Source organism: Alosa sapidissima, chromosome 18, assembly GCF_018492685.1.
Source record: "Alosa sapidissima isolate fAloSap1 chromosome 18, fAloSap1.pri, whole genome shotgun sequence".
Lineage (NCBI taxonomy): Eukaryota > Metazoa > Chordata > Actinopteri > Clupeiformes > Clupeidae > Alosa > Alosa sapidissima.
Genome location: NC_055974.1, coordinates 3,543,772 through 3,571,694, shown reverse-complemented (window position 1 = coordinate 3,571,694; position 27,923 = coordinate 3,543,772). Strand labels below are relative to the sequence as shown.

The following is a 27,923-nucleotide window of genomic DNA, read 5'->3' as shown; positions in this document are numbered from 1 at the left end:
TTTCCTCGGTTAATTCACCCCTCCTCCGTGTGATCTCCGAGGCTTGTTAAATGAGAAAACGCGCCCTGTCCAAGCCGAAGAGCCGCGGCGCACCTTCAGTTCCACGGGTACGGACACGGTATTAGATCACTGCTGTAAGAGTTGAGTCCTCGTAACGCGACGGAGCAGTGCAACAGAAGCCTGAAACTTTTCTTTTATTATTTCCGTGGATTTCGTGCTTTCGCCACCGTGGAGTTGTCATCGCTGCTGGCGCGCCGTCTTTCAATCTACTCATACGTGGATAAGCGGAAAGGCACCTCCCAGCCGCACACAGGCTCTGAAGTAAAGTCCCCCTCAATATACAATATGCATTACAGGTCTAGCACCGTCCTGTAGCTGAAGAGGGTCCCTCGCCTTGTCCAGCGGGCCCCGTAGTTTCCAGTTCCGTCACTGGACGCCATCTGTGCCCGATCATGCCCAGACATTTATCAAGAAACTTGCTGGACCTGGTGGCTGCGTCTTAAGTGGATTTGTTTTGGGGGTATGGTGGTGGCCCTATTCCTAAATGCGCAGAGAAGTGAAAGAAGAGTAACTGAGTGACATTACACCAACAAGGAGAACAATAACACAACGAATTGCAAAAAATTATAATAAGCTAAAGAAAATTCGATGTTTGATCAGGCCACGAGTATGGGCGATGGGGTCGCCGAGGACAGAAACCACCACTGTGGCTCCAACTCGCTGTGCCGTGACCGGGCAAGAGACTCCAAAAACCGGACTGATTTGGGGAGTCGATCTCCGGTGCAAAGCACTACCGATACCCCGGGGACATCCGCGTCTACACCGACCTCCTCAAGTGAAGACGGGCACGACAAACTTTTAGGAGTGGACCCGGACTACTGCAGGCGAATTTTAGTTAGAGGTAGGCTGCTGGACTATTCTGATTCACATGTTTGAATATGTTTACTGTCATTATTACCACATAAGTGTAAACGAATATTGCGAACTATTTTCCACGTATTCATGCACTAGTCACGCAAGGTTCATGGTGTGGGGCAAATTTCTTACAACCTTTTTTACAACCTTTGTGTTTTGTTGGATGTAACTGAAATATATAATAGTTACAATAATAATAATAATAATAATAATAATAAGCTAACATTAATAATATACAGTGATTGTAATAAAAAAAAATACTTCCAAAGCTAGTGTTAGCAAGACGAATTTAAGTGATAGACTGCATGATTGCTAGATACAGGGCATGGCTAAAGGTCTATCTTCACTTGCCAAAACTATATTAGGCCTACTTCTATTACTCTTCGTTTAATTCGAACAAACGCATTTTATTATAGGCTATTTACTCTTTTAAATTGCCAATATTTATGATGTGCAGTGACCTAGTAAAGAAAGCTTTATCACTATTGCTACAATTATTATTATTATTATCATCATTTCCTTCACTGTAGAATAGTATTATATTATATTATTAGCTTGTGAGGAATAAATCCAGAATATGAAAACAGTGTTTCACAGAAAATGCCTGTTGCTACAATATAAAGGCGCAAAATGACAGTATAGTTTCAATAATTCACCCCAGGTGTGGCAAGAAAACTTGATATTGCCACAGTTCCTATTAAATAGACCAGTTGTCATTACAACGACAACATTATTTTGGATAGGAAACTAACAAGGAACACAGGAAATCGAGGCGTTATCAGGTTAGAATTGTTTACGTTTTGGATGGATAAACAGCACAGGACTAGGCTACCACAAGCATGTTGGCAAACAAAACACAAGGTTTTGTGTGTGTGTGTGTGTGTGTGTGTGTGTGCGCGCGCGCGCGCGTGCGTATGTGTGTGTGTGTGTGTGTGTGTGTGTGTGTGTGTGTGTGCGTGCGTGCGCGCTCGCGCTTGATGGTGTACACACAGGAGTGTGTTTCAAGTCTGCCTTTTGTAACTGAGAATTCCTGTATAGATTACTGTTATGAACGGCACATATGTGTTATGTGATTTTATAACATATACAGGTCAATAATTATAAGGTCAAGAATAATTCGTTTTACGTTTTAAGAACTACGGTAAACTTTACGGATAACTATTGATTTGTGTTGTAGCCTAATATAGCCTACTGAACAAGAACAAATATATAAACATCTTAAATAATTCTACAACACAAATGTTATAAAACCCTGGTATAGTTAGTGTATATAATGTAATGTAAGTCACTAAAAGCCATTAAGTAATATAAAAGAAGAGACAATTGAAAAGAAAAAAAGATTTTAAAATCATGTCCTTTAAAACCTGTGTCCTATTGTTTGGGCATCTTATTTATTTTATTTAATGATTTTCCTCATAGTGTATGGGCGGCTGATATCTTCAGTTCTAGCCAAGTCAATGTATTTCCACAGCACATTTAAAGAACATCTTTGTTTATTGCCCGAATAAATGAAAGCAACAGTTTTTCCACTTTAAACGCACTCTGCGTTCTGCTAAATATGTTTATATTTTTGTTCAATATATTGAAGAGTATTTAATATCGTCCACACTTATTTTAAAAGTTTACTTATGGGCTGTAGCCAATGTATCCCATTCTTGAGTACTGTAAATATTTATATGAATGGTCATGCATATTCACCTCATTAAAGAGAGGATATTCTATTGTACAGAAATAGCAAATTAGTTATGAGATACAGGGCTTGGTCATCTTCAAATACAAGCAACCTAATAAATGAATCGTAGCTGTTTGAACATTTTAAATTGTGCTGTCTTGCTTAAATATTTGAACTCAATTCACTTATCGCTGTTGTATTTATCATAAAGTTGTTAAAGGCGTATTTTAAACATTTTTAAAAAAATATAATGCATAATGTTTCTGTCCCAGACAGAAACCTTATAATCAACAATACTACCGTTTAGGCCTATTTAAAACATGTATAGTACTCGCAATCACATTATCTTACACCTGTCCGACAAGCCCCACCTTCCCCTATACTGTTAATTTAACTAGGCCTAGGTTTTACACTGGCAGACTGTATTCTTAAGCATTTCACTTTAGTGTAGGTCTAGCCCAGGCCTCGCGAAGAGGACATAGTCCAGTAATGGTCGCAATGTAGGGGTGAGCACGCATAGCCAGGCTGAGAGGATGTTCTGAGGGGGATATGAGCGCTTCTGGCAGAGCCGGTCGCATTAAGCCTACAATCCCCAGTGTCACTATTTGTTTTTGAAGCTGATGGTTGAATGCGCTGGATACTTCGTGAGAACCTGAGGTCAGCGAGAGGTCAGCAGGTCTGCTACATGATGAACGCCATTGCATGGTTGGGGCCTAAACATATACATAGGACAGAAAAAGCATAAGTGTTATCCACTCTAAAGCACGTTATACCTGAGTGTATGTACAAGCTACTGTATGATAAATATATACATCATAACGAGAGAGACTTGCATCGCAAGGGCGCGGTTACTAGGCAGACAGGCGGTGAGGTGGAGCTATGTCACTGTATGAAGGCCATTTGCTCAGTTGCTCGTGGAGGGAATTTGAAAATTGGTTCATACCGACAGCAATGGTATCTCCCACAGAAAAGTCTACACACATGTGCGGCGTTGAAAAAGCTGCCTTATGGCTGAATGAATCTGGGGCCATAATAGTATGTCAGCAGCCTTACAGAGCTGAGGGGTCTCTATAAACGTTTGCTGTATTACTATTTCTATTACGATTTCTATGCTTCTCCAAACAGAGCTTTACTATTCTTGTTGGGTGGCATTGGATAGTGGGTTCTTGGGTTACAGACACTCTAACAATCTCTACATTATTTAAATGATGATTTAAGTTTATGATGATGATGATGATGATGATGATGATAATAATAATGTTTATTTTCGATACTTCACAAGCAACTAACGTTAAGAAAACGATGTCTGCTTTTATCTAAAAAAGCCTATGAAGCAAACTAGAAAAGGTTTCATGGCGAGATGCATAACCTCCCCCCTCCCAAATTTACACATAGATAACAATATTGTTCGACAAAAAAAAAAAACAGAGGATATAATTGTGTTCCTGTATTTAAATGTTAAAGTTATAAATGCACATTAATTTCACTTAATATTTACAGAACGCAGGTTGGGTCTCTAAAATGGGGCCATATAGGTTAGGAGGCAATGCAGCAATGCTGTAAGGATATAATAATGAAGATCATTATGGTATGGCACATGCTGAGTTCTGATTGCGCAGTGGGGTCTCTTTACACTTGTTTCGTCTTCCACAGATGCCAAAGGCACCATCCGGGAGATTGTGCTGCCAAAAGGCCTCGACCTCGACAGGCCCAAACGCACGCGCACCTCCTTCACTGCAGAGCAGCTGTATCGGCTCGAGCTTGAGTTCCAACGCTGTCAGTACGTGGTGGGCCGCGAGCGCACAGAACTGGCGCGCCAATTAAACCTCTCCGAAACTCAGGTAGGGGAAGTCATGAATTCCACAATCATCTGATAATATCCAGAGATGCCGATATGGTCTAATATCATGCCATTAACTGAGACCGAGCAATTGTTACCATACTGCTATGCAGTTGGTGGGCATTCATTTCTTGGCCCAAACCCCTCTTTTTTTATCATGGTGCGTTTACACATTGCTGAAGCTGAACATAAATGTAGGCTATGCGTTGAAATGTTAGCTACTTGGATCGGGGTGAAATTTGTGCAGCAGCCTTTTACATTATAGTTTTAAAATCTCAGAGCTAATTAATGTTATTATAATGGTGTGCTTCACACCCTATGACTTTGGGCCATGGACATCCTTAAACCATGTCCTTGTAGGTTTTGAAATACATGCTCACGTGACAGACAGTCCAAATATGTTTAGATGTTTTAAAAAATACTTACTAACTACTTATTTAGTTACTAACTCTTAAAAGTGGACGACTTATTATCACACTGTCAAAATAATTTGCAATTAAATGAAAATATGTGAACTTCCAGCTATCAAAATGTGCGATTTGCTTGTCTATCTATCTGTTGAGATTGCTACAGTAGTCCCGTTTCCTATACTCCCTGTCTGTAAATGATGTAACAGAATGTCATTCTACTCCTGCTTTTTTTTTCTTGCGAGAATTCACACGAGCCTCACAGTCAGACTCAGTATTTATGTCAACGTGTGGATGTGTCGCAAAGACAAACACAGAGGGTATGTCAGGGTCTTATTTTGAGCGAGGACTCGTGGCTATGAGGACTCGAGACTAGGGTTAGGCCTATACTATTGCTTTAGCATTGCGTAAAACATTTTGCGTTACTCATATTGTTGCTTAATTCGCCTATTGCTGACACAAATACATAAAAGAAACTGAACGAATGCTCAGCTTGAGTATACATATAGTAGCCTGTAGAACATAATGTTATTTTTGTTTTATTTAGCTATAATTATGACAACTATCTGTAATCTGTATCTGTAGTGCGCGTATATCAGGCCGTAGCCTATTATTTATTAGGCCAGCAATAGAATTATACAAGTTTTTCCGAAGCTGCAGTTAAAATAATATTTTTGGAGCAAAGGAGAGTCTCGGACAAAGCTAGGAGTTTGACAGAAAATGATCGGGCTGAAAGATAGCACGGGTCTGCATCACTCTTTCAGAGCCATCAAAGCATAGGTGGCAGGGTATGATTGCAACAGTAGGCTCCTGTAGTTGGCAAGCTTGCTAACCCGACTCTCATTAGGCTACATTAGACACTAATGTTTCAATTGGTCTAATAGAGCTGTGAGGCCGGGGAGAGGTAGTCTAATGGTGCGAGTGGGCAGCCAATCGCCTGTCTGCCGACGCTGTTTGCCTGTGCGCATTGTCATATTCACAATATGTGCGATTAGTATTCGCACAGTGGGCGTTAGTAGGCGGGGCCTGTCTTTGTTTCCGAGGAAGTGCAGAGTTTTGGGGCCATGCCGGACGGGAGAACCCCCCCTGCAGCTCACGCCTAAGCTGTGTCACTGACGTCAGTCTATTACATGCCCCGTCGAAAACTCTGACAGCAGACACTTTTTTTTCTTTCCCAAAATTAACTTGTCCCTATTTCAGTCTGTGGCAAAACTGACTGCTGAATGTGTTCATGGTTTTTGTTCATGATAATGTACAGTCTCACAGTGTGTTTTTAATTGTGTGGTTAAAAAATAATAATTGCCCAGAAGAATTTATAAACAAAACTAAACTGTTATGGACGGAAATGCTACATGTTTTTTAAATAGCTACACTAGCAAGCGGAGAAGCATATTTTAGTAAACATGCCTATCCCGCTTGATAAAGCAGGGTTATATTCAATCAACCACAAAATATTTGGCATAATGTATGGCATAATTATTATTTGAAAAGCAATTTGCCATACATTTCATTCAATTAAATAGCTTGGGCCTCGACCAATGGCGTGTCATAGTTGTCAATGTCATATGCACAATTATAGATTGAATTATTTTTAGCCGATAGTTTTTTTTATTAACATCGACTAGCATCTTATTCTGTGTAGTATATTTGCAGTATATTTGCCTGAGAGATCACTGTGAAAGTGAGGTGACTAGATAAGAGCGCGAACTAAGTGCTTATGCTACAACATCTTGGCTTGTATTAGTTCAGCAGAGTAATCTATACAAATCAATTTGCATTTCAGTCCAGTGACATAACAAACTATGGGTTGAGGAAGAGTCTTGCTGATTTCAGTGCACTCTGAAAGCCTCTCCATTCCTTGAAGCCAAGGCAGCTTAAGTGATAAAATGCCATCTTTCATACGCTTCCTGTTCTCTTATCTGTCCAAAGCTGCAGCGCACAGCGAATCACTACCGCCTCTTCAGTAAAAAGAAATGCATTTGCATTACCAATTCAACAACATGCTTTTAAACCTCACCTTTTGTATGTAAAACTATCATATTACTTTTTGAGTGGCTTTAACAAGCCTCATTGATATTCAGTGGTCATCACCCACTCCTCGCAAAAGCTACATCCTCCCAATTTGGCCAGCCTGAAAAGTTGTTCTGCATAATGGATTGCTAAATATGCGGAACACAGGAAGAGGATGGAGAATGTGGTTCGCATCTTTAGGCCTGGGTTTCATCCATGGTGTTTGGAAGAGAACGCTGGTGTTTTAAATAGCCTAGACTCTTTCAGAAAATATTGTGAATTTGGAACTAATTTCCAAACGTCCGACGCCCACTATGTCACCCTTTTGTATCTCTTAGTCTTACTTAGGCTATATATATATATATATTATATATATATATATATATATATATATATATATATATATATATATTAGTATGTATTAATATTTATTATTATTATTTATAATAATATATATATATATATGTAGGCTATATATTTGTATTATTATTCATTTATGTATTTATTTTATGTAGCCTTTTCCTCAAGTTACCTTTTCCTGGTAGGTTGTTGTGTAGCTGAGTCAAAAATGAATTGATCTTTGCCAATTTCAGAGAAGCCGTTATTGCAGATTTTGGGTTTCATTGGCGTATTTTCTGATATTCACAACGTATGTCTATTTGTCTTATTCTTAGAATGCACAACTCTCTCGCCATCTCTCTCTCTCTCTCTCTCTTTCTCTCTCTCTCACCCTCGCTCTCCCTCTCTACCTCTCTCTCTCTCTCTGCCTCCATGTGATGTAAGTGTGACATCAATGCACTAATAAAGGACACTCACTTCGTACAAACTTTCCCTCGTTTTTTAGCCTGGTGAGATAGTGTTTTCAGACAATGAAAGAGTGAAACATCTGATGTAATTTTCCTGCATCCGCTTTACTTTATGACATAAAAATCAAAATAACGGGTCATAAAAATCCAAATTTGACTACAATAACACCCTGATGTTAAATGAGAAAAAACGGGTGTAACTTGGCATACATTTAAGAAATACGTGCTAGCTTGTAGTCTTGAGTTCCATAGTGTATTTGCAAATATGTTTTATAGACGCACGAATAGGCGCAGTGCTTCTTTAACCTTAAGAGTAATTCAGGCTATACATTCATGAAAATCCGTCACCAGGGAATATTTAATAAAATGGTATAACCGAGGGTGCAACGTTTTGATGTCTTAATACCCTCGCATACCAAACTCACAATTTAATATATTGTCCCCTTAGTTAGCCTAGTAGCCTTTGTAGGGTGATGCAAGTTTAGATTAATGCATGGGAACGAAAAACGTGTCAGACGCTGTCAATGTCATCCTTTAAATCGAATATTATCTAATGTTTTAGCACATGAAAGTAAAATAACTCCCACACCCTACTGTAATCAATTGAGGTATAGGCTTCATAGTAAATGCGTTTGAATGATGTCTTAAAATGACAAAGAACTATTGCCTCGCAACTACGAACATATGGCTTTATGTCCATTTAGAAAAAACAATAATTGGATAGCCTATTGGAAGATTCTCATAATTCGTTTTTACAATTGCTATCTCATTTAGATAACCCAGACATCTAAACAATTAAAGTAAAAATACATTTTCGCTGACTATACATTCAGGTGGGTTAAAATACCTTAGCAAAAATATGAATCAGAGGGAGATGTTTAAAATGCGAAAAGTGAATCGTGTTATGGACTACACAACCCCTGCAAAAGATGCAAGCTAAGTGGCTGTGTTTAAATTAGGGTGTTGGTAGTAGCCTAAATAATGCCGTATATGCAGGTTCTGGAGAAAAATATTTTCTATAACATATTTCTTTTTTATATATGTTTTTGTCATTGAATATATTTTCACATCAGTTGGGTCAACATATAACAACAATCATAAATCCATCCATTTATATGGAATGTTTCATAATTCTTATGATAAAGTTGATTTCTGTTACGATTGTAGGTGGGTGTCACAAACACCCCCTCCTTGGGTTTGGAATATTCTAGATTCTAGATGTAAGTTTGACATCACACATCCTGCCCCATCCGAGCTCGCTCTGTTGCCCATTATTTCTGCTGGTGTGAGTTCGAAACTTGTCGACTGACACTTTCATGATGATAGGGAGTTATGCAGGGAGTGGGACGCTCATGAACTTTTAACACTGAATTGCATGGTGCTTTAATATCCAGTGTCAGGCGCGCAGGCGCACATATAACTTGCCATAGCAGACAGGGCCCGCAGGAGCGTTCGCATGTTGGTCTACTAGCGCGCGACATCTGGAAGACCTTATAGGCCTACAAGACGCAGTATATGGGACAGAGTTTTTTGTGTAGGTGGCAGGTTGAATCATTTCACCTGTGGACACCTTTGCTGATGCATGAAGGACTCCACTCTAAGCTGTGTGTAGCGTGCCGTTTTTTGTATATTTGCGTAGGCTACTTGTAAAGACTTCGACGCAAATGTCCCGCATATAGCCTTCCCTTCAAAGTTTATGCTTGGATGCGGTCTGTGAGGGCTCAGACAGAGCCATTAGTTTTGGCATAGCACCGGTGCCATATGGAATATGTAACCGTGATTACAGATTAATGGTAAAATCCTGGTGCCCAAGCTTAAAGGGGATTTTGGAATGAGTAAATGTTTCCAAACAAACATTTAATTCATCTGATGGCACAAGGGCTGCCGTTTACCCAAATATTTAAGAATGCGCAACAACGTAACGTAGGCTATGATTTTATGAACACTAACAAATGATCGAAGTAGACTATTTCACACCCAGATAAAGTTATAGCTTGTAAGATATCATATCGGAGAAATGGAATGAATAATCATTTCCAAATATAGTGGCTTTATTTATATATTTGCTTGTTAAAACCTACTACTAAAACCTACCCACTTGCCAAATGCAACCTTAAAATATTTGTGCATACCATAATCAGACTGCCGTTCGCAGGTATACCAATATCTCTACACCAGTTTTGCAAGAATGGGCATGTTCATATACAATAAAACTACCCAGATATTTAGCAAAAATGTCAAGTCCTTATTTACGGGGGTTATTTGTTGTATTTTAGCGACTTTAAAGACTGAAGTGTCCTGGCGTACCCCGACTTTTCTTCCGCGGTCATCCCCAGCAGGTGGCTCCCCGCTCCCGCCGATCACAGCGGGGAGACCCGGTCTCTGCCCCCCTCCGAGTCCAGATATTCACTTAAGGATTCCTCAGCGGTATTAGAATAATCACAGAAAGCAATAACTTGGATGGTGATGTGCTGGAAAATATATTTCTTACATTTTAGAATCCAGCAAAAAATATAGTGTATCAATTTGTGCATCTTGGCGATTACCAATATGATACATTTAAATTACCTGTCATAGAATCATTATAAATCCTGTGCCAAATGTAGCTTCTGGCTGATTCAAACTATGAAAAAAAGCAACTGTGCTTCATTTCAAAAATGGAAATGGCCATTGTAGCTTTTTAGACACAGTGTTGCACATAGTTTAGTAGAAAGAAATGTTAACCAGGACCGTTCCATTAGGCCTGCTCTGGCATAGGAGTTCTTAGCCTAACTCCAGATTTGCATGCTCAGGGCTCCCAGGCCTATTAACAAAGGGTTCCTCAAGTAGCATATCCAAGTCAGGTCACCACCTTTTATTCGCACAGACTAAGGGCTTTCCTACCATTTGACAGAGATTTAGGCCATCACAAAGGCCAAAGATTGTCACCGCTGAGAACACGGGTCCGCACCAGTGGCCTTTGAGAGCAGATTAACTTCCCCAGGCCGGGTGGCTAGAGGGGCTAAAAGACTCCACTAAAGGGGACCTGGGTCCTGAGACAGCTCGGCGGAACTGGTCCAACCAAGAGGGAGAGAATGGATTTTGGGTGTTGTGTATCTGTCGCAAAGTTTGTTGCCACTGAGTTTATGGAAGGTCAGGATCTGGTGAAAAGTTGGTGTTGTGTTTTGAATGACATCTATCAGGGGGTTCATTTGGATGTAGTTGCACACACTTAAACCAGCATGCCAAAGGGTTGACCCAGGCTATTTGACTCAGCTTCTTGACCTGGACTGGACAAGGGTTGCACCTCAGTTGCCAACAACTGAAATCCAATAATGAAACAGGGAATTCAGGTTATGGATTTATGGATGTCTAAAAAGAAAACGGAATAAAAGCAAATTACTCAGACGATCTAGTGCCAGACCCAGGGACCCAGGTTCAGTCTAAATTGCCACATACTGGGTGTAACCACTGTCAACCGGTTCGGCCTGGTCTTATTTTATATGGGTTATACCTTTGTCAAAACCCACGTCATTGGTATAAAAAGGTCAAAAGTGAAAGAGATAACATTTTGAAAAGACAGAACAAGGAGAGGGAGACCTGTCTGTTGAAATGAATATCTCAATTTCAAAATAGTTACTAGGCATAAAAGTAATTTTCTCTTAAGTCAGTTTTCCTTTGTACAGTTAAATACATGCACGCTCGCTTCATTTTGGCACGATAGTAGTGCAATTGTTGTAACCGTCTGAACCCTTTCCCCCATATACCCTTAGCTTGGCCTCAGCTGCCACAGCATTGGCATCAAATCACTACCCACTCTTGCCTCAGTAGCTGATGAGCTTGTTGCTTTTGTTGTGGTTATTATAGTAGCATTTTCTTCTGTTTTGTTTGCATCTGTTGGCACTTTGCTGGTTCTTGCCACACACACACACTCATTCGGTCCGAGTCCAGTCCTTCCAAGAGGGCTTAGAGGGAGACTGTGTTTGGGGTGAACCTCTCCTAATACCTCATACGCATCCACAAAATCCCCTTGTAATCTTTTCCAATACAAAAATATACATCTTCAATTTAGCTGCTCTGACAATCTCACAGAGTGATTTTTTTTTTCTTCTGGCCCACAGCGTTTGGTGTGTCACCCGTTGGGGGGAAAATAGCTGTTGTCTTCTTCTCTTAACAATGAGGAAGACATTCAGCAGATTGATAGAACAAAGTCACAACTCATCAGTCTTTCATACACACACGCACACACGCACACACACACACACACACACACACACACACACACACACACACACACACACACAGACGCCCAGCAATGCACAAATGCACACATAGTTATGTACAAACCACATGTAAGCACATAAACACAGATACAAGCACATTCATTCATGCATACGCAAGCATAAATAATGAGACACACGGCCCAGCTGGGGCACCTGCACCGTACGCCAGCGACCTGGGTTCGATTCCCGCCCCGTGGTCCTTTCCGGATCCCACCCCGACTCTCTCTCCCACTCACTTCCTGCACACACATAAACACATAGATTCCGTTCTTCAGTCTACACGTGGTTGGTTTTACAGTGTAGGTGAATACTTTAACACATAGGGAGAGAGAGAAGCACGTGGTTTTGCAGTGAGGCGTGTGTGCTGGTGCTTATCTGGCCTAGATCTCCAGGGAGAGCTGACCAGTGGTGGTGGATGGTTTGGTGAATGCCTTACAGACCGGACTGTTGGTGGTCTGGAGTTCTATACTCACGGAGTTGGCTATGTCGGGGATTTCACACTCTGATCATACTGTAGGTCTGTGTGTGTCTGTGTATGGATACAGTATATGAACATTAGTCCAATCCTGTATATGTGGGTCACAAACTTCTTACAGAGTTTGTGTGTGTGTGTGTGTGTGTATAGAACTCTATAATTACATGGTTCCCGGGGGTCGTCTGAGCAGGATTGACCCATGGCTTTGCATGTGTGTGACGCTACATGTGGTTGCACACACACAATCATACACACAGACACTCATACACATCGAACGATTCTACAGGTTCAACATTAAATTCACCATTGTTAATAGTATTTCCCTCTACTCCAAATTACTGTGTAATTTGTCCACACAGTTAGCCCCCCTACCCTTGTCTACACAGAGTGGGAAACACAAACACACACACACACACACACACACACACACACACACACACTTTCTACATCCATGCACACAAACACAAACACAAACACACACTCACCACCACCCATTACAACATGTATGCGAACTCCTATAATGCTGGCCTAATGAAACACTGAGACCCACAACACACACAGGCAGGGGGTCTTGCCAAGAGAAAGCCTCTTATTGAGAACAGGCCGTAGGGGATGGGGAGAGTAGGGGGCAGGGGGCATCCTGCACCCCCCTACCCCACCATGATGCCCAATGATCAGTCCTAATCTTGGTGGATGCCCCAGTGGAGGGCACATTATGAAGATGGATGTTTTGAAACATCAGCTTGTTCCGGCAGACTAATGCGGCGTGTGCTGACCACCCGCTGTCAGCACTGCGGCTGCCGGGCTTAGCAATGCCGCTAATGTAACAGGGCTAAGGGTGTGGTCACTCTCTGACCGACGCACACACACACGTGTACACATATACACATATAGTACTTATGTATGTACATACAAACAAACACATTCACACATTTACACACATTTTGGATGAATACACATGCTCTTGCATGCCCACATGCCCCTCTTCTCTCTCTCTTCTCTGTCACACACACACACACACACACACACACACACTAACATACGCACGCACGCACGCACGCACGCACGCACGCACGCCATTTTTGGACTCTGTCCCAATCTGTGAGCTGTGAGTGGGGGCCTTAATCTCAGCTGCAGGGTAATGGGAGTAAAGCGTGTCCGGCACTGTCGCCAGGCCTGGAGATGGCCAAAAAATCAAATCACCACCACTCGACGTCAGCCACGGCACGTCCAGAGGAACACGGAAATTACTGTCACACAGTGGCCACAGCTTTGTGGTCACTTGGTTGAGACTTGTTGCTGGACTGTGAATTTCGTCCCACCATGTTCCACAAGGCCAGACACCATTACGTCTCTGTCTGAAGCTCTGATTTGCTAAAGCTTTATGGGTGCACACTTGATAGCAGCTACAAATTAGGAGGAAGCCATACTCGACAGGGGCTAATGTCATGTTTGCATTGAGCCTTCGGTCAGTAACGGTCAAATCCAGATATTTTTTTTGTCTTTTTCTAAATCGTTTGCTTTCCCTGCTCTCTTTTTTGATATGGCTTTTGGTGTGCGCTGGTATGGACCCAGGAGACTGTATGTCTGTGAATAAGTCCGTCAGTGGATGGTTAAATATGCATTATGTAAATTGAAGTGTGTGTGTGTGTGTGTGTGTGTGTGTGTGTGTGTGTGTCTCAATGTGTGTGTGTATGCGTGTGTCTATGTGTGTGTGTATGTGTGTGGTGTGATGTGCTTGGTGACTGACTCTGCTGTGAAAGCCGTGGCTGTGTATTGTTCTCAGTAACGTCCAGACAGTATCTCGCGTCATGTCTGGAGAAGAGAGAAGACAGGGGCAGGGACAAGAGATGATTGTGCCAACATCATGGACCCAAAGACGCTCACTCTCTCTCTCTCTCTTTCTCTCTCTCTCTCTCACACACACACACACACACACATACATACAGTACATGCAAGCACACACACACATATACACATTTAATATATATATACTGTATATACACACAGCATTGTATACCTACAACCTGGAAGAATAGCTCAGATAGTGAAATACAATCATTCAAGAATGAGTGGTAGAGAAGTTGTGAGGCCTTCAGAACTTGGCTTGCCTTCGAAAATGTTTCCACAACTATTTCATGAAAACATACCACTTCCTTACAATAGCACTCTCAGCCTTGTCAATTCTCGATTCTCTTCAGGCACGGTTCAGCAGCATCTCCTGTGAATGTGTCCTGGTCATTTATGTGAGAGATATGTGCTGTGTCTATTCAGGTTCCAGTGGCGGTCAAAAAGGAGGTGTTAAATTCACGTCTGTGTGAAGCTGATGCATCAAGGCTCAAAGCTGAAGTCTTTGTGAACCATGTGGTTCTCCCACACAACTCCAACTATTGCATTGTCTGTTAAATAATACTTCCCTGTGGATAAAAGAACCCAGCAACTACTTTTAAAATCAGCTTAATACATTGACTTTGTCTAATTAAATTAATAACATATTATTTTGTACTTCATTTGAGTATTGAAGACCTGCTTAAAATATAACCTATTCAATTAGTTTCTTGCAGCGATAAAAAAACCCATCAAGCTCTTTCACAGGCTTCCATCACCTTTGACAGCACCCAGTCCCTAACATAGGTTGACTGTGCACACACACACACACACACTCACACACACACACACACACACACTTACACACACACACACACCTTTTCCAGTTTCACCTCCATCGACGTACTGTACCAGTCTGGTTGCTGAACGAGAGAGAGAGGGAGAGAGTGGAGGGGGGGGGGGGGGTCATGAGTGGGTCGTGAGGTGTGAGAGAGGAGGCAGTGGGGGAGATAAAGGCCCTTTATCTGTGAGAGACACAGGTGAGGCTTCAGACCGCTCTTCTTGAGCACAGTCCGACTGAGTAGCATTAAGCAGGTGGCTTACGATGTCACACAGGGGGCAAAAGTTCAACTCTGCAGGGGAGGAGGTATGTGTGTGTGTGTGTGTGTGTGTGTGTGTGTGTGTGTATCTGGGCGTGAGGGTGTGTAGTGAGTGTCTCTCACGTATCGTTCCTTCACTTGCGCTTTACCTGTGTGTGTGTGTTTGTGTGTGTGCGTGCGTGCGTGCATGTGTGTGTGCGTGTGTGTGCGTGTGTGTGTGTGCGTGCGTGCATACGTGTTAGGCTTTCGTGTCATTCTCCGGGCAGTGCCTAATGCAATTAGCTGATTGGATCAGCTTCAACAGAACCCTGCAACATCCAGGGGATAGTCTCAGCACTGCAATCCCCTCATGACTCCTAATGCACACCACTTACATCCACACACACACACACACACACACACACACACACACACACACACACACACACACACACACACACACACTTTCTTATATGTACGCATCCACATCCACAGACACAACCACAGCCACACACACACACACACTGACACTGACACACTTTTAATACTTCAGTACACCCGTGTATCCTATGAAGGGATACGAGTCCTCACATACTCAGACAATGTGGTGACTTTTTGTAAAGTTTCCTGATAAGATATTCTGTAGTTGTACTAAAAGATGTTCTATACATTGGGCTACTGTCTGACCTTTAAAGTGGTGAAACAGCAGGGGTAAATATGGTTAATGTATACACAAGCTTGGGGCCCAGAAGTACAAATATGCACCACACTGCAAGTCTATGCCCCCTCCCTCCCTTATGTCTTGTCTCCCTGCAACACGCACACCGCTCTCTCTCTCTCTCTTATGCAGATTATGGGGATCATGTTTATGATGCACATAAGCCGTCAATTGCAGACCATGTCTAGACCTTAAACACACATGCATGCATCAGACTGGCATGTCCTGAACTAGGATTACGAATGCACTTTCAGATGGATTAGATCCATTGCGTGCTAAACAACTCCTTTACCACCCCAGCATCATCCTAATGGTCAAATGCTATAGCCAGAAGACTTAGAAGATGCAATAACTTTACATGATGGGATTCGCACAGCTATGCTGGTGTCTCATACTACAATGTTGTCATACAGTGCAGTGATATAATCTGGAATTACGGCCGGCTGCTCTGCCAGGAATGGCCCACTAGGGATGCTGTGGAGAAGCAGCCGTGTTAATCCCCAGGGTCGAGAGACAGAGGCAGAGAAAGAGAGACTGATGGAGTAATAATGCGGGTGAGCTAGTGACTGATGATTGATTTGTTGAATCGGTGTAGCCAAAGATAGCTGGATAGACGTGGGTCAAAAGATAGGCTGAGATGGAGAGAAATAGAGAAACAAAAAAGAGATGGATTCTTAAAAGGAAAGCATTCTCTGCTTCTTTACATCGATTGCAAAGCCCAGTTCCCTAGTCTGGAAACAGAAACCACATGGGCCTCAATGGTCAAGGCCAGACCAAAGAGTAGGGTGGAGTAGATGTGTGTGTAGTGTGGTGTGGTGTGTGTGTGTGTGTGTGTGTGTGTTGGGGGGGTGGGGGACTAATAATAGTCAAAGTGCTTTTGCGCTAAGGAGGATTAGGGAGCCGTATCTGCGCGTATGGCACTAAGACAGGGTTGACCCTTGGCTGAACTCGCGCCGACATGTGTTTTTTAGTAATACCAGGGCAGGGACCATGCCAGGCATCAGACCACGAGAGCATGTGTGGAAGGGTGGTGGTGGGGTGGGGCGTGAGGAAGAGGAAGGTGATAATGAGAGTGTTGAAGAGAGGGGTGGTGACTATAGGTATGTAGACACATAGAAGAGAGTGAGAGAGCTAGGGAGATGGCTGGGGGCTGGGGGCAACTGAATTCCTCAAAATGTCCTGTTGGAGTTCAAGAGGTCAGGTCGACTTCAGTGTTTCCCATACATTGACTAATCTGTGGCGGTGCACCATTAAATCAAAATCGGCCGCCACATATTAATATTCTATGTTTAATTTAATTTAATTTAATTTTAATTAAAATAAATATAAGATCAAATCCTTGCATTGCCATTGAGCTGCGCTATTTACACACGCAGCCTTTCCTTACCCCGTCCCGCTCTCTCTCGTAGCCCGCTGCCCCTCCTCTGCATGTGCATTTAACAAAATATTCACGATTGTTGAAGGATTGTTGTTGCCACATAGAAGCATTGCATAGAAGACGTCTGGCTAAATTGCTATTAAATCCGCTTAGCATCGTGACCATGCTGCGCAAATTTGTTCAAAACTGCTGCATTGAAGTTAACTCTGCTAAGGTCTTATCACAACAGTAGGCTACATTGAAGAGACTAAACTAAGTTAAGTCTCAAAGCTAACGTTAGAATACGGTTTGGATGTCGAATTTATCATGCGTAGCGTACTTACAGCTGCTTGTTTCGTTGAAGGGCTCATTTTATTGACTGACACTGGATGTTTACAAAATCCCGATGTAAATGGAAAAGTGTTTTCCAAAATTCAAAAGTGCTTGTCCCAAGGAGAAGTACAATCTTTATTTTAACTATGTAGAAAACGTTATGAATTGCATCCACACATCAGCAGCCTTTTAACTGTGTTACTCACGAACGTCTTATGTGAGGCACTCAATTAGACCTATACACTACCAAGACGATCTTAATACCCCCCCATATCCCCCCCCCCTTGTCTAATTTAATCCAATTATGTGGGAAACACTGGACTTTATTAGAGATAAAGTGATTAGCATACTTGCTTTACAGAATTGTACTACTAGAGTCCAGTCTTACAAAGTCGTGATTCAGTAGCAAAGGTTGTGTTGCTCTGTACTGGACCTGGAGGTCAGGTGTTACAGAGTTGTTCTATTGAAGTGCTAGTGGAGGTCCGCTTTCAGCTGACTGGAGACCTGATGGTCCAGCTCTGTTGTTGTTGTTTACTGATGTGAACAGGGTGGCAGTGCATGAAGCCTGACCTGCTGTAAGAGTGGGAGGAATGTTGGCATGGGGATGGCATCATAGGAGATGTCCCATGACAATGAGATGCCACAAGGAAAAAAACTGATTAAAATGTTACAGCAAATTGACTCAACTGATATTGCATTGATCAAAATGATTGAAGCTTTAGTTCCATCAAATAGTCTTGTGTTAATTCCTTGTCTAATTCCTTAACATCTTGCTCCCCTCATGCATGTGACGTACCTACCCATGATGTAATGATAAAGAGCTTCTGATGATGATGGATAACTGGACACCATGTCAGAGTATGTTATTTGCATTATTTCTGAAGTAAGCGGCGATAAAGTTATTAATCATTACCCATCTGCAATTTGAAAATGGATGGGTTATAAACAGAGAGGACAGATTAATATGGCACATATATGATTATAATCACTCAAAAAATGTATATATGTATGTGTGATATATATATGCCCTGTGTGTGTGTGTGTGTGTGTGGCGTGGGTGTGTACACACAGTCTCTTGTTACGGAGCTGAAGTGCCACAGGGGTCATGGAAAGTGTCAGCTAGAGAGCCAGCAGGCATAGACGACCTCCATCAGGTCACTATAAAAGATTATCACGGCTCCAGTCTCAACTCTGGGCAGATCCCAGTCCCTGGTGTGGATGTGCGTGAGTGTTTGTGTTCTGTGTGTGTGTGTGTGTATGTGTGTGTGTGTAAAACTCTGCAAGGCTGCAGGACTGTGCTGATTTATCCCCAACACACAGGCAGTGCCACATCCCTATCAACGAATGTGTGAGACTTTACGCTTGCAACATGCATGCAGTAAAACACAGCTCATGAGGAATGAATATGTACTGCCTAAAACTACAACCTAAATTAGTTACAGACAAGCCGAGTTCCAACCGGTTATGCCACGCGCCATCAACAGTGAGCTTATGGTGGTAGTGACATCAGCAAGAGAGGATTCCCTTCCCGATAAAAAAGAGTAGGCTGTCATCCCCATCTGGCGTAAAGGTCGTAGGGACGGGAGAAGACACAACAGAGCCAGGGGAAAGGTGCCATTTGGGTGGAAACAACGGATCCCAGAGGTCACATGCCAAGCCTGTGCACTGGGAGAGGGAAAGGGGCAGGTGCACTTCCTCCACTGGCACAGGAGTGAAGGGAACGCTGAATGCACAGCGCTAACTTGGACTGGGAAGCAAGAGAGTGTGGTGTTTTGCCTGTGTTGTCTCTTTCCCTTTTTAAACTGTGTGTGTGTGCAGCACGCTAATGGCTGTGTTACAGTACTCTTTCATATTCATGCTAAAACAGTCCAGTCTGTGTTTGTAGACCTTTCTTGGTACCATACATTCATTTCTTTTTTGTTGTTTTGCTATAGAATTTGTTTTTGCATCATGGAAACAAGGTGATGCATGGAATAAAGCACAAAGGCTGAAGGCTGGCCTAGGCACCTGGTGTTGATGCTGACGCTGATGCCGATGTGGAGCGCTAAATGCTCAATAGGTCAGAGCTTTGAGTAGACCACTTTGGAGACCTTGAGAGGAGGTTGTAGAGGCCAAATCCTGCCTGCCTTTGCGCTCAAAGGGCTTTAGTTAAGCTCCCCTTTTGTCATCCCCTGCCTGTCTGAGTCAGAGGGAGGGCGTGGGGGTAGAGGTGGGCAGAGCAGGACTGTCCTTGTTCCTTTAAAAGAGAATGGACTATTCCTTTGCTATTGTGTGCAATGTACAATAAGAACTAGAAATGCAATTCCGAGGAATTACACGAGGGGATGCAGTCTGCTGGTTAGGGTGTTGGTGGGGCTGTTGAGCTTGCTGCTAGCTGGTTGGTAGGGTAATTGTGATACCTGCAAAGGTGCTTTTGGAGAAACCAAATTTGAATCTTGTGTGACATGGCATTATTCAGATATCACACTCAAGGTGTTTTTGACCTTGACATTTGACCTTCAACCTCCAACTTCAACTCACTTCATCTTTGAGTCCATAAAAACACTCGTACCAAATTTGAAGCATGTACGTCAAGCCGTTCTGGAGATATAATGCTGAATGCAGGAAGATCTACGGAATGGTGTTTCAACCAAATTTGTACGTTAAGCGGTTTGGGCTGAATAGCGCGCACAAAAAGGTAAAAAGAAAAATAAGAAGAAGAAGAAGAATCCGGATTTCAATAGAGGGGATGCATCCCCTCTAATAAGTGAACAGCAGGAATGTTCTTGTCCAGGGTGCATGCTGTAGAGGTGTACTGATCTTTGGCTGTATTTATTTGCCTGTCACTTTCATCCAAAGTGACTTACAGATGTCAATTAATTGCAGGGCCAGACTCCCTGGAGCAAGTCGGGGTTGCGTGCCTCGCTCAAGATCACAATTCGGGGTTGCGTGGGAATCAGACTTACGACTTTTCAGGCTACTGCATGAGAACTCGGTTCCTCATCCACTACACTACCATCGCCCATGATGAGTTCCTTGAGCAGAACTATCCGCTAACGTGATGATAAAATGGCAAATGGTGTGCATGTTCCTCCTGCTGTTTGTCCATTGAATGTTTGTGTGAGTCAGAGGTCTAGTGATGTTTTCCTCAATGCTAGATTGGCCTCTGACTGCCTTTGGCCCACTCAGATCCAGAATGGAGCAAAGCAAAGAGATGGATGGAGAGGAGGGGAAATGAGAGAGAAGGGAGGGATGAGAGGATAGAAGGAGGGATGGGAGGCATGGAGAGGGAGGCTTCGAGAGGAAGGGGAGGGGAGATATGCTGGAGGGCAGAAAAGAGAAGCGAGAGAGGAGAGGATGTGGTGTCAAATCCACATGAAATAATACAACATCAAAAGAAGTCCGCACACCGTGGATGTATACTGCAGATGATGGCTTTAATGCACTCCGGAGCATTAGTGAAGCAAGCAAGTAAGTGAAAGCAAAGTAAGATAAGTGAGCTAAGTGAGCTAAGTAAGCTAACATCCTCAGCCTTTATACCCCTTCAAGTCATCCCAGACAAGACACTCTATGTTTACAGATAACTGACCAAGTAATATATGGTACTTCACCTTTGCCCTCTCATCCTGTTATTCCTACATTCTTTAGGTTGTGCCATTCTTTAGGTTTTGCTTACATTTCCTGGCACCAAACCTTGTCTATGCCATTTTCTGCCAGGCCTGCTCTTTCACTTAAACCAGTCTTCCTTTCCCACACTACTGAACATACTACAGACTTCAGTTTCACAAAACAATGATATTACACAGAATAAAGATACTACATAAAAGATATATAAACTAAAGGATATATTTCAATAAAAGTCACGACAAGGAGAAAATAAGGGGCCACTGGGCCAGAGATGGTAGGATGACCGAAGGTAAGAAAAGGTGTTGAAAAGGAAAGAGAGGTGAGAAGCTGATGAGAGAACAAAAGGAAAGAATCGTGGAAATGACTGGATCAGAAGAGGGGAATGAAGTAGTCAAGAATGCAAATCCAGGTCATACAGATCTCCCTCCATCCCTCCATCTCTCCTTTTCTCCCCCTATCTCTCTCGCTCTCCCTCTCTCCCCACCCCTCCCATTCTCTCTGTGCCCTCTGGTAATCTCTGCCCCAGCGTTGAACCCTGGGATCCTTTTAAAGGGGATTTCATTTCAATAGTGTAGATGTACGGCAGGCTCTGAGATTTACTTTCCACTCCTCTCCTTCTCTGCTCATCATTTCAACCTGTAACGTCCCCCAAAGCCTGCAGCTTTGTTTGCTTCACGCATACACACACATATATACAACAGAAACACACCCGCCCACACACAGATGCATGTCTGCCTAAGCTGCGTCCAATCGACTGTCTGTCAGCAGTTGATTGGCGGATGCAGGGGTGGAGCTGCTATCCCCAAGGGGGCACAAAGGTTAAAGGAGTTAGCTGGAGAGAGGATGAGCGGAGGAAGGGAAGAGCCATATGCAGCCAGAGGGACTGCATGGAGGGAATGAGGAGAAGAGTAAGATTAAAAGACACACACACACACACACACACACACACACACACACACACACATTCATGAAGCAACCCATATACTCACCCACACACGAAGATGCTACATGCATGAATGAGCATGCGTCTATGAACCCATGCAGACATATTCAATTCACATGCATTCCCCTGTCATATAAACACACTTGAGTGCTTGTGTGTCTGTACACACACATATTAAACACACACACACACACACACACACACACACACACACACACAGTGTCTCATACAAGACACACGCACAGGCAAGAGGTGAAGAGGTGCGTGAGTGCAGCTCTTCAGATTAACTTGTGTGCCATCAGTGTCTCTGAGCTGTGGGGGATCACTCGGCAATCTCATTATCTGCGTCCTAATGGGACTGGGGAGGCCATCGTCTCACTGTGTACACGTTCTGCCAGCTACTCTCATTCAGCTGCTCCACACCAGCCAGTCCGACCAGTACACAACCCATACGTCCTCTGGATACTCTACGCCAGCTTACCAGCCACCAGTGGCAGATTACCATATTAGTCACTCACTCCACAAATTCACCAACCACCTTAACTAGTATCCAACCACCATGTTATCCAAACACACCACACCACACCATCCGGTCACCAACCAGCACGCCACTACCATGTCATCTAGATACTCTCCACACTCTGGATAAATCCCAACCAGCACGCCACTACCATGTCATCTAGATACTCTCCACACTCTGGATAACCCCCCCCCCCCCCCCTTAAGGTCTAAGCTCTGAACCCTCAAAGACAGATCTGACATCTGCTGGTAAGTTGAGTTTGAGCAGACGGAAGGGTTTAAAATGACAATAACAGGAACGGGACAGCGCCTGTGACTGACGACCTGTAACTGACAACCGACTATTTCATGGCAGTTGTTTGCTGATGTTTTTAAAACTTCAAGGCTTCCCTTATGGGTAACCCTGTATTTAATGTCACAACACTATGACATGTTGGTCACTCTCTTCGGTAAACGGAAAGGGCTTAGAATGTCTATGCATGAGCCCTCCTGCACTTCAGGATTTCCCAGTGGGTCATCACTTAACACTCACATACTTACATGTGCATCAAAGTCTTTGAGTCTGTGAATGTGGAGAATGATATTGGGCCTATGTCAGTTCACCAACCAACTCAACCAGTATCAAACTATCGTTTCATCTAGACACACCACAACATCCATTCACCAACCAGTACCAAGACACTTTATCTGTCACTGACTCCTATCATTAACGAGTTTAATCAGTGCTCAAGAACGCCTTTATATACTCTGATGGTGCTGAAAGCTGATGGTGCTGAAAGCTGTTTGCCCAATTGAAGAAAAATCATCTTGTACAAATCATTACCAGATATTGCGACTGGCGAGCAGAATAATGAACCTCCTGACGAACAAAAGAGCTCACAGCTCCTGTGTTGCCTCGCATAGTTTTACCTTCACAGATGACTACTCTTTGCCGAGGTCATGTGACAGGGTTTAAGACCTAAGTGTGTGTGTGTGTGTGTGTGTGTGTGTGTGTGTGTGTGTGTGTGTGTGTGTGTGTGTGTAAGTGTTAGAAAGAGAGAGTAAGAGAGAGAGAGAGAGAGAGAGAGAGAGAGAGAGAGAGAAAGAGATGGAGGCATGGGCCCTAGTCGTGACTGAATGTGTGAGCACATGGGCAGGTCAGGCAGGTGATGTAATGACAATGTGATGTTCATTTGACGTGTGTAGTTTCCGCTTCTGTGTGATGTTTTCACTCTTGTAGTGGTTTAGCAGTCAAAGCTCAGGATAGCACGTAATGCATTCATCATAATTCTGAACAGGGTTATGAAGTGATATATATGTGTGTGTGCGTGTGTGTGTGTGTGTGTGTGTGTGTGTGTGTGTGTGTGTGTGTGTGTGTGCATATACAGTATATGTTTGTGTGTGTGTCAGTAAGAATTAGTACAATTAGTATGTAAGTTGTACTGTACGGTTAGATATGCCGTTCACAGGTCTAGAAAATAGACATGAATATTTGTACACGCATACAGTATATTTATTTGTGTGAGTGTAAGTTGGTGTGTGTATGTGCATGACTGTGAATTCATGTGTGTGTGTGTGTTTATATGGGTGTGCGCGTCTCTCAACCTGCGCGTGAGAACCTCTACAGCTTGAGGTCAAATTCAGGCGAAGCAATGCATAAAGAGTGGTGTGCGTGTGTGTGCGTGTGTGTGTGTGTGTGTGTGTGTGTGTGTGTGTGTGTGTGTGTGTGTGTGTGTGTGTGTGTTGGCTTGTTCCAGGGCTGGATATAAAGATAACTCACTTTTCAAATCAGTTTTACATCACTGACTCACATTTTACGAGTCACAGGAGGGCCATCCTAGAAGAAGGCACATGGCTCTGTAAGCTCATCTTGTGTGTGTGTGTGTGTGTGTGTGTGTGTGTGTGTGTGTGTGTGTGTTGGTGAGAGCAAAAGCAAGACTGGGTGAAAGATTTACAGTGAGTGAGATTGCTTTAGCTTGATCTCTGCCCAGATCAAGTGCAGATCAAGTGTGTATCTGTATGTGTGTGTGTGTGTGTGTGTGTGTGTGTGAGAGAGAGAGAGAGAGAGAGAGAGAGAGAGAGAGAGAGAGGTAGAGTGTGGAGTGTGTGTGTGTGTGTTTGTGTGTGTTGACTTTGAGGAACTCGGCCATGATAGATGAGGGCTTGCATTTTTTATAGACCTGATTCTACTCTGTTTGCGAGACAGTTTGATCCTCTGGCTCCGTCATGGCAACACACACACACACACACACACACACACACACACACACACACACACACACACACACACACACACACACTGCCCTGTGACTGCACTGGCATACACAGTATACGCATACATTAAAACACTGCACATCAATTAAACATGATGAGCAAGGACAGGAAGAGTTCAATGCGCTTTGCCCTGCTGAAGCCCTGCTGAGCCCATCACCCCCCCCCCCCCCCCCCCCACACACACACACACACACACACACACACACACACACACACACACACACACACACTCACACACTCATACACACACACACACACACACAGACACTCACACACACACACACACACACACACACACACACACACACTCACACACACACACACACACACACACACACACACACACACACTCATACACACAGTGATAGTCAGATGAAGGTTCTGCAGAAAAAAAGGTGCAGTTTTAATGACTGAAGCTTTCTTTAGCTCGTGTCCCAAGTAGAACATTGCACATTTACATTTCAAATAGTAACGGTTACATTTAGAACTCCACCAAATGAAGGGCTATTTTTTGTATCTATTTTTACATTTGTTGCTACTGTAATGATGTCTTCCTTAGGAGTCATCAAGGCAGCCATTTTATGTATCACTTCTCCAATCTTGCCTCCATAGGGGATGGTATTACGCATGGTATTAGCGTATGTAGGCTATGAGATCTTATATGATGTGAGATTGAGCCGTGTGCTAACAAAGCTTGTGTTAAAACCCAGGAGATCTTTTCTTATAATACTTTGACATGCAATGTGAATCTCCGGGATGGAGTTGGTTCCTAGAAAACCACATACGGCTATTACTAAGCTTGTGTACAAAGCGCCACTCACATGGTGCTCTGGATGACTCCTACAAACATGTCCTTCGGAACCTGGAAGGCTACTTTAAAAAGTTGCTTCTGGTCTCTGAAATGGTTGTTGACTGACTGCGAGCTAACCCTCCGTTCCGTTTCAGGATCAGTTGACAGTAAGTTTATTGTGCCATCATGTGCAAATCTATTCAAAGCTAATAAACACGTTTGTTTTTAGCATACACCACATTGATCCAATTTCCGCTTGTTTATCGCTATTCTGGTTTTATTCTGTCCAAGAAGATAAATTGGAATGACAGGGGCAGGGGGAGGCATGCAAGTAATGAGGGCACCATTGCTCTGACACTCTGTGTTTATATGTCAATGTGTCTGTATTTATGAGTGAGCGTGAGCGAGCGTGTGTGTGTGTGTGTGTGTTTGTGTACGCGATGGGATTTAGCTCTGATGACGCTGTATTATTTTTAAACAGATCTAAATGGTATCTGAGCAGCAGATTATGGGGAGGCTCTCTGGCACGCAATCTCCCCGTGCAGGCATTTGCTTATGCGAACTAATGAAAATTGGTGAGAGCAGTGTGGGGAGAATGAAGCGGAGAATTGTGTTAATGCTTCATGGATTCCTTTTCATAAGAACACAATGTAGAGAAAAACACTAATGCTAACACAAATGTTAAATCCCTATTTCTTTTTAAAGGGTTGAACTTGTCAGGAAACAGTGATAGGAGCAGGCTTCACTGTGTTTCTTCGCACTTGTTTAGCATGCTCGACCAAACTTATAACTCATTAAAAGAAAGAGAAAAAAGGCACTTAGTAAATAACCCCTTTATGCAGAAAGAGTTGCATTTTCTCCCTTTTTTTGTTGAATTTGTGTGCCATTTTGTAACTTGATCATATGATTCCTGATGCTCCTGCCTAATTGAATAGGGTTTTCTCCTGCATCTTATAATGTTATTCCACTCTTTACCTCTCTCTCTCTCTCTCTCTCTCTCTCTTGCTGTCTCCCTCTATCTCTCTCTGCCCCACAGGTGAAGGTGTGGTTCCAAAATCGCCGTACCAAGCAGAAGAAGGACCAGACCAAGGACACAGACAAGCGCTCGGGCTCCTCGTCCGAGTCGCTGGCCACCTGCAACATCCTGCGCCTGCTGGAACAGGGCCGCCTGCTCTCCGTGCCGGCCCCTCCTCCGCCCAATCCGCTGCTCGGGCCCTCCGCCGGCCACCATCACCACGGCAACGGCTCCCTGCTGGGCAGCCCCGTGTCGTCGTCGTCCTCGCCGCCGGGCGTGGTCAGCACGTCCACGCCGCCGTCCGCCTCTGCCTTCGGGCTGTCGCTGTCCTCGCTGGGCGGCGCGCCGCCCTCACCGCGCCTGGGCGTGCCGCCGCCGTCCCTCTGCTTCACCATGCCGCTGCTGACCGCCGGTCACCACGAGCTGCCCATCGCGTACGGCTGCGGCTCCTCGGCCTTCGAGCCGTACACGCGCCTGGAGCGCAAGGAGCCCGACATGGGCGGCAAGAAGAGCGTCTCCTAAAGATGGGCCTCTCTGTGACCGCAGATGCCCACTACAGCCCCTTAACACCCCAACACACACACACACACACACACACACACACACACACACACACACACACACACACACAACTTTCATCACTCATTCCACTCCTCTGGCTGAGTGAAGCACTGAGGAGGAGGAGGAGGAGGAGGAGGATTGTTGGATGAGGAGGAGGATGAGAACAGGCTTGCAGGAGGGAGGTCCACTCAACAGACTCACAAGAGAAAGGGAGAGAGACTGAGAGACAGAAAGGAAGAGAGACTGAGAGACAGAAAGAAAGGAAGAGAAAAGACTACAGCTTCTGCTCCCCACATCTCAATGTGCTCCATTGCTGCTGTGACTCGCCAGCTACTGGGACTAACCCTGGACTGACTAATGGATTTATGAGAAAAGATAAAAGATAATGTATGTGTTTGTGTCTTTACGGGCATGTGTGTGTGTGTGCTATAAGAGGAGAGTGTTTTCTCTTAAGTTATCTCAGCTACCCCTTGGTGTGTCGCTGTGTGTATCCTTCTTCTCCACTGTTCCTCGTGCATATGGCTGATGATTGTAA

General features: G+C 43.6%; 1 protein-coding gene across 1 annotated transcript; it reads left to right on the top strand.

Annotated features, from left to right (window-relative positions):
* On the top strand, positions 1-27,923 carry vax2 (ventral anterior homeobox 2). The gene is made up of 3 exons (XM_042070371.1): positions 1-901; positions 4,241-4,428; positions 26,849-27,923. The coding sequence occupies exons 1-3, from the start codon at positions 649-651 to the stop codon at positions 27,347-27,349; spliced, it is 942 nt and encodes a 313-aa protein (XP_041926305.1). The 5' UTR covers positions 1-648; the 3' UTR covers positions 27,350-27,923.

What these genes read in the sequence shown, in the direction of transcription:
- vax2 (XM_042070371.1), top strand. Translation starts at nt 649, where the DNA reads ATGTTTGATCAGGCCACGAGTATGGGCGATGGGGTCGCCGAGGACAGA. An exon ending in CAGGCGAATTTTAGTTAGAG is followed by an intron (nt 902 to 4,240) that starts GTAGGCTGCTGG and finishes CGTCTTCCACAG; the next exon opens with ATGCCAAAGGCACCATCCGG. An exon ending in TAAACCTCTCCGAAACTCAG is followed by an intron (nt 4,429 to 26,848) that starts GTAGGGGAAGTC and finishes TCTGCCCCACAG; the next exon opens with GTGAAGGTGTGGTTCCAAAA.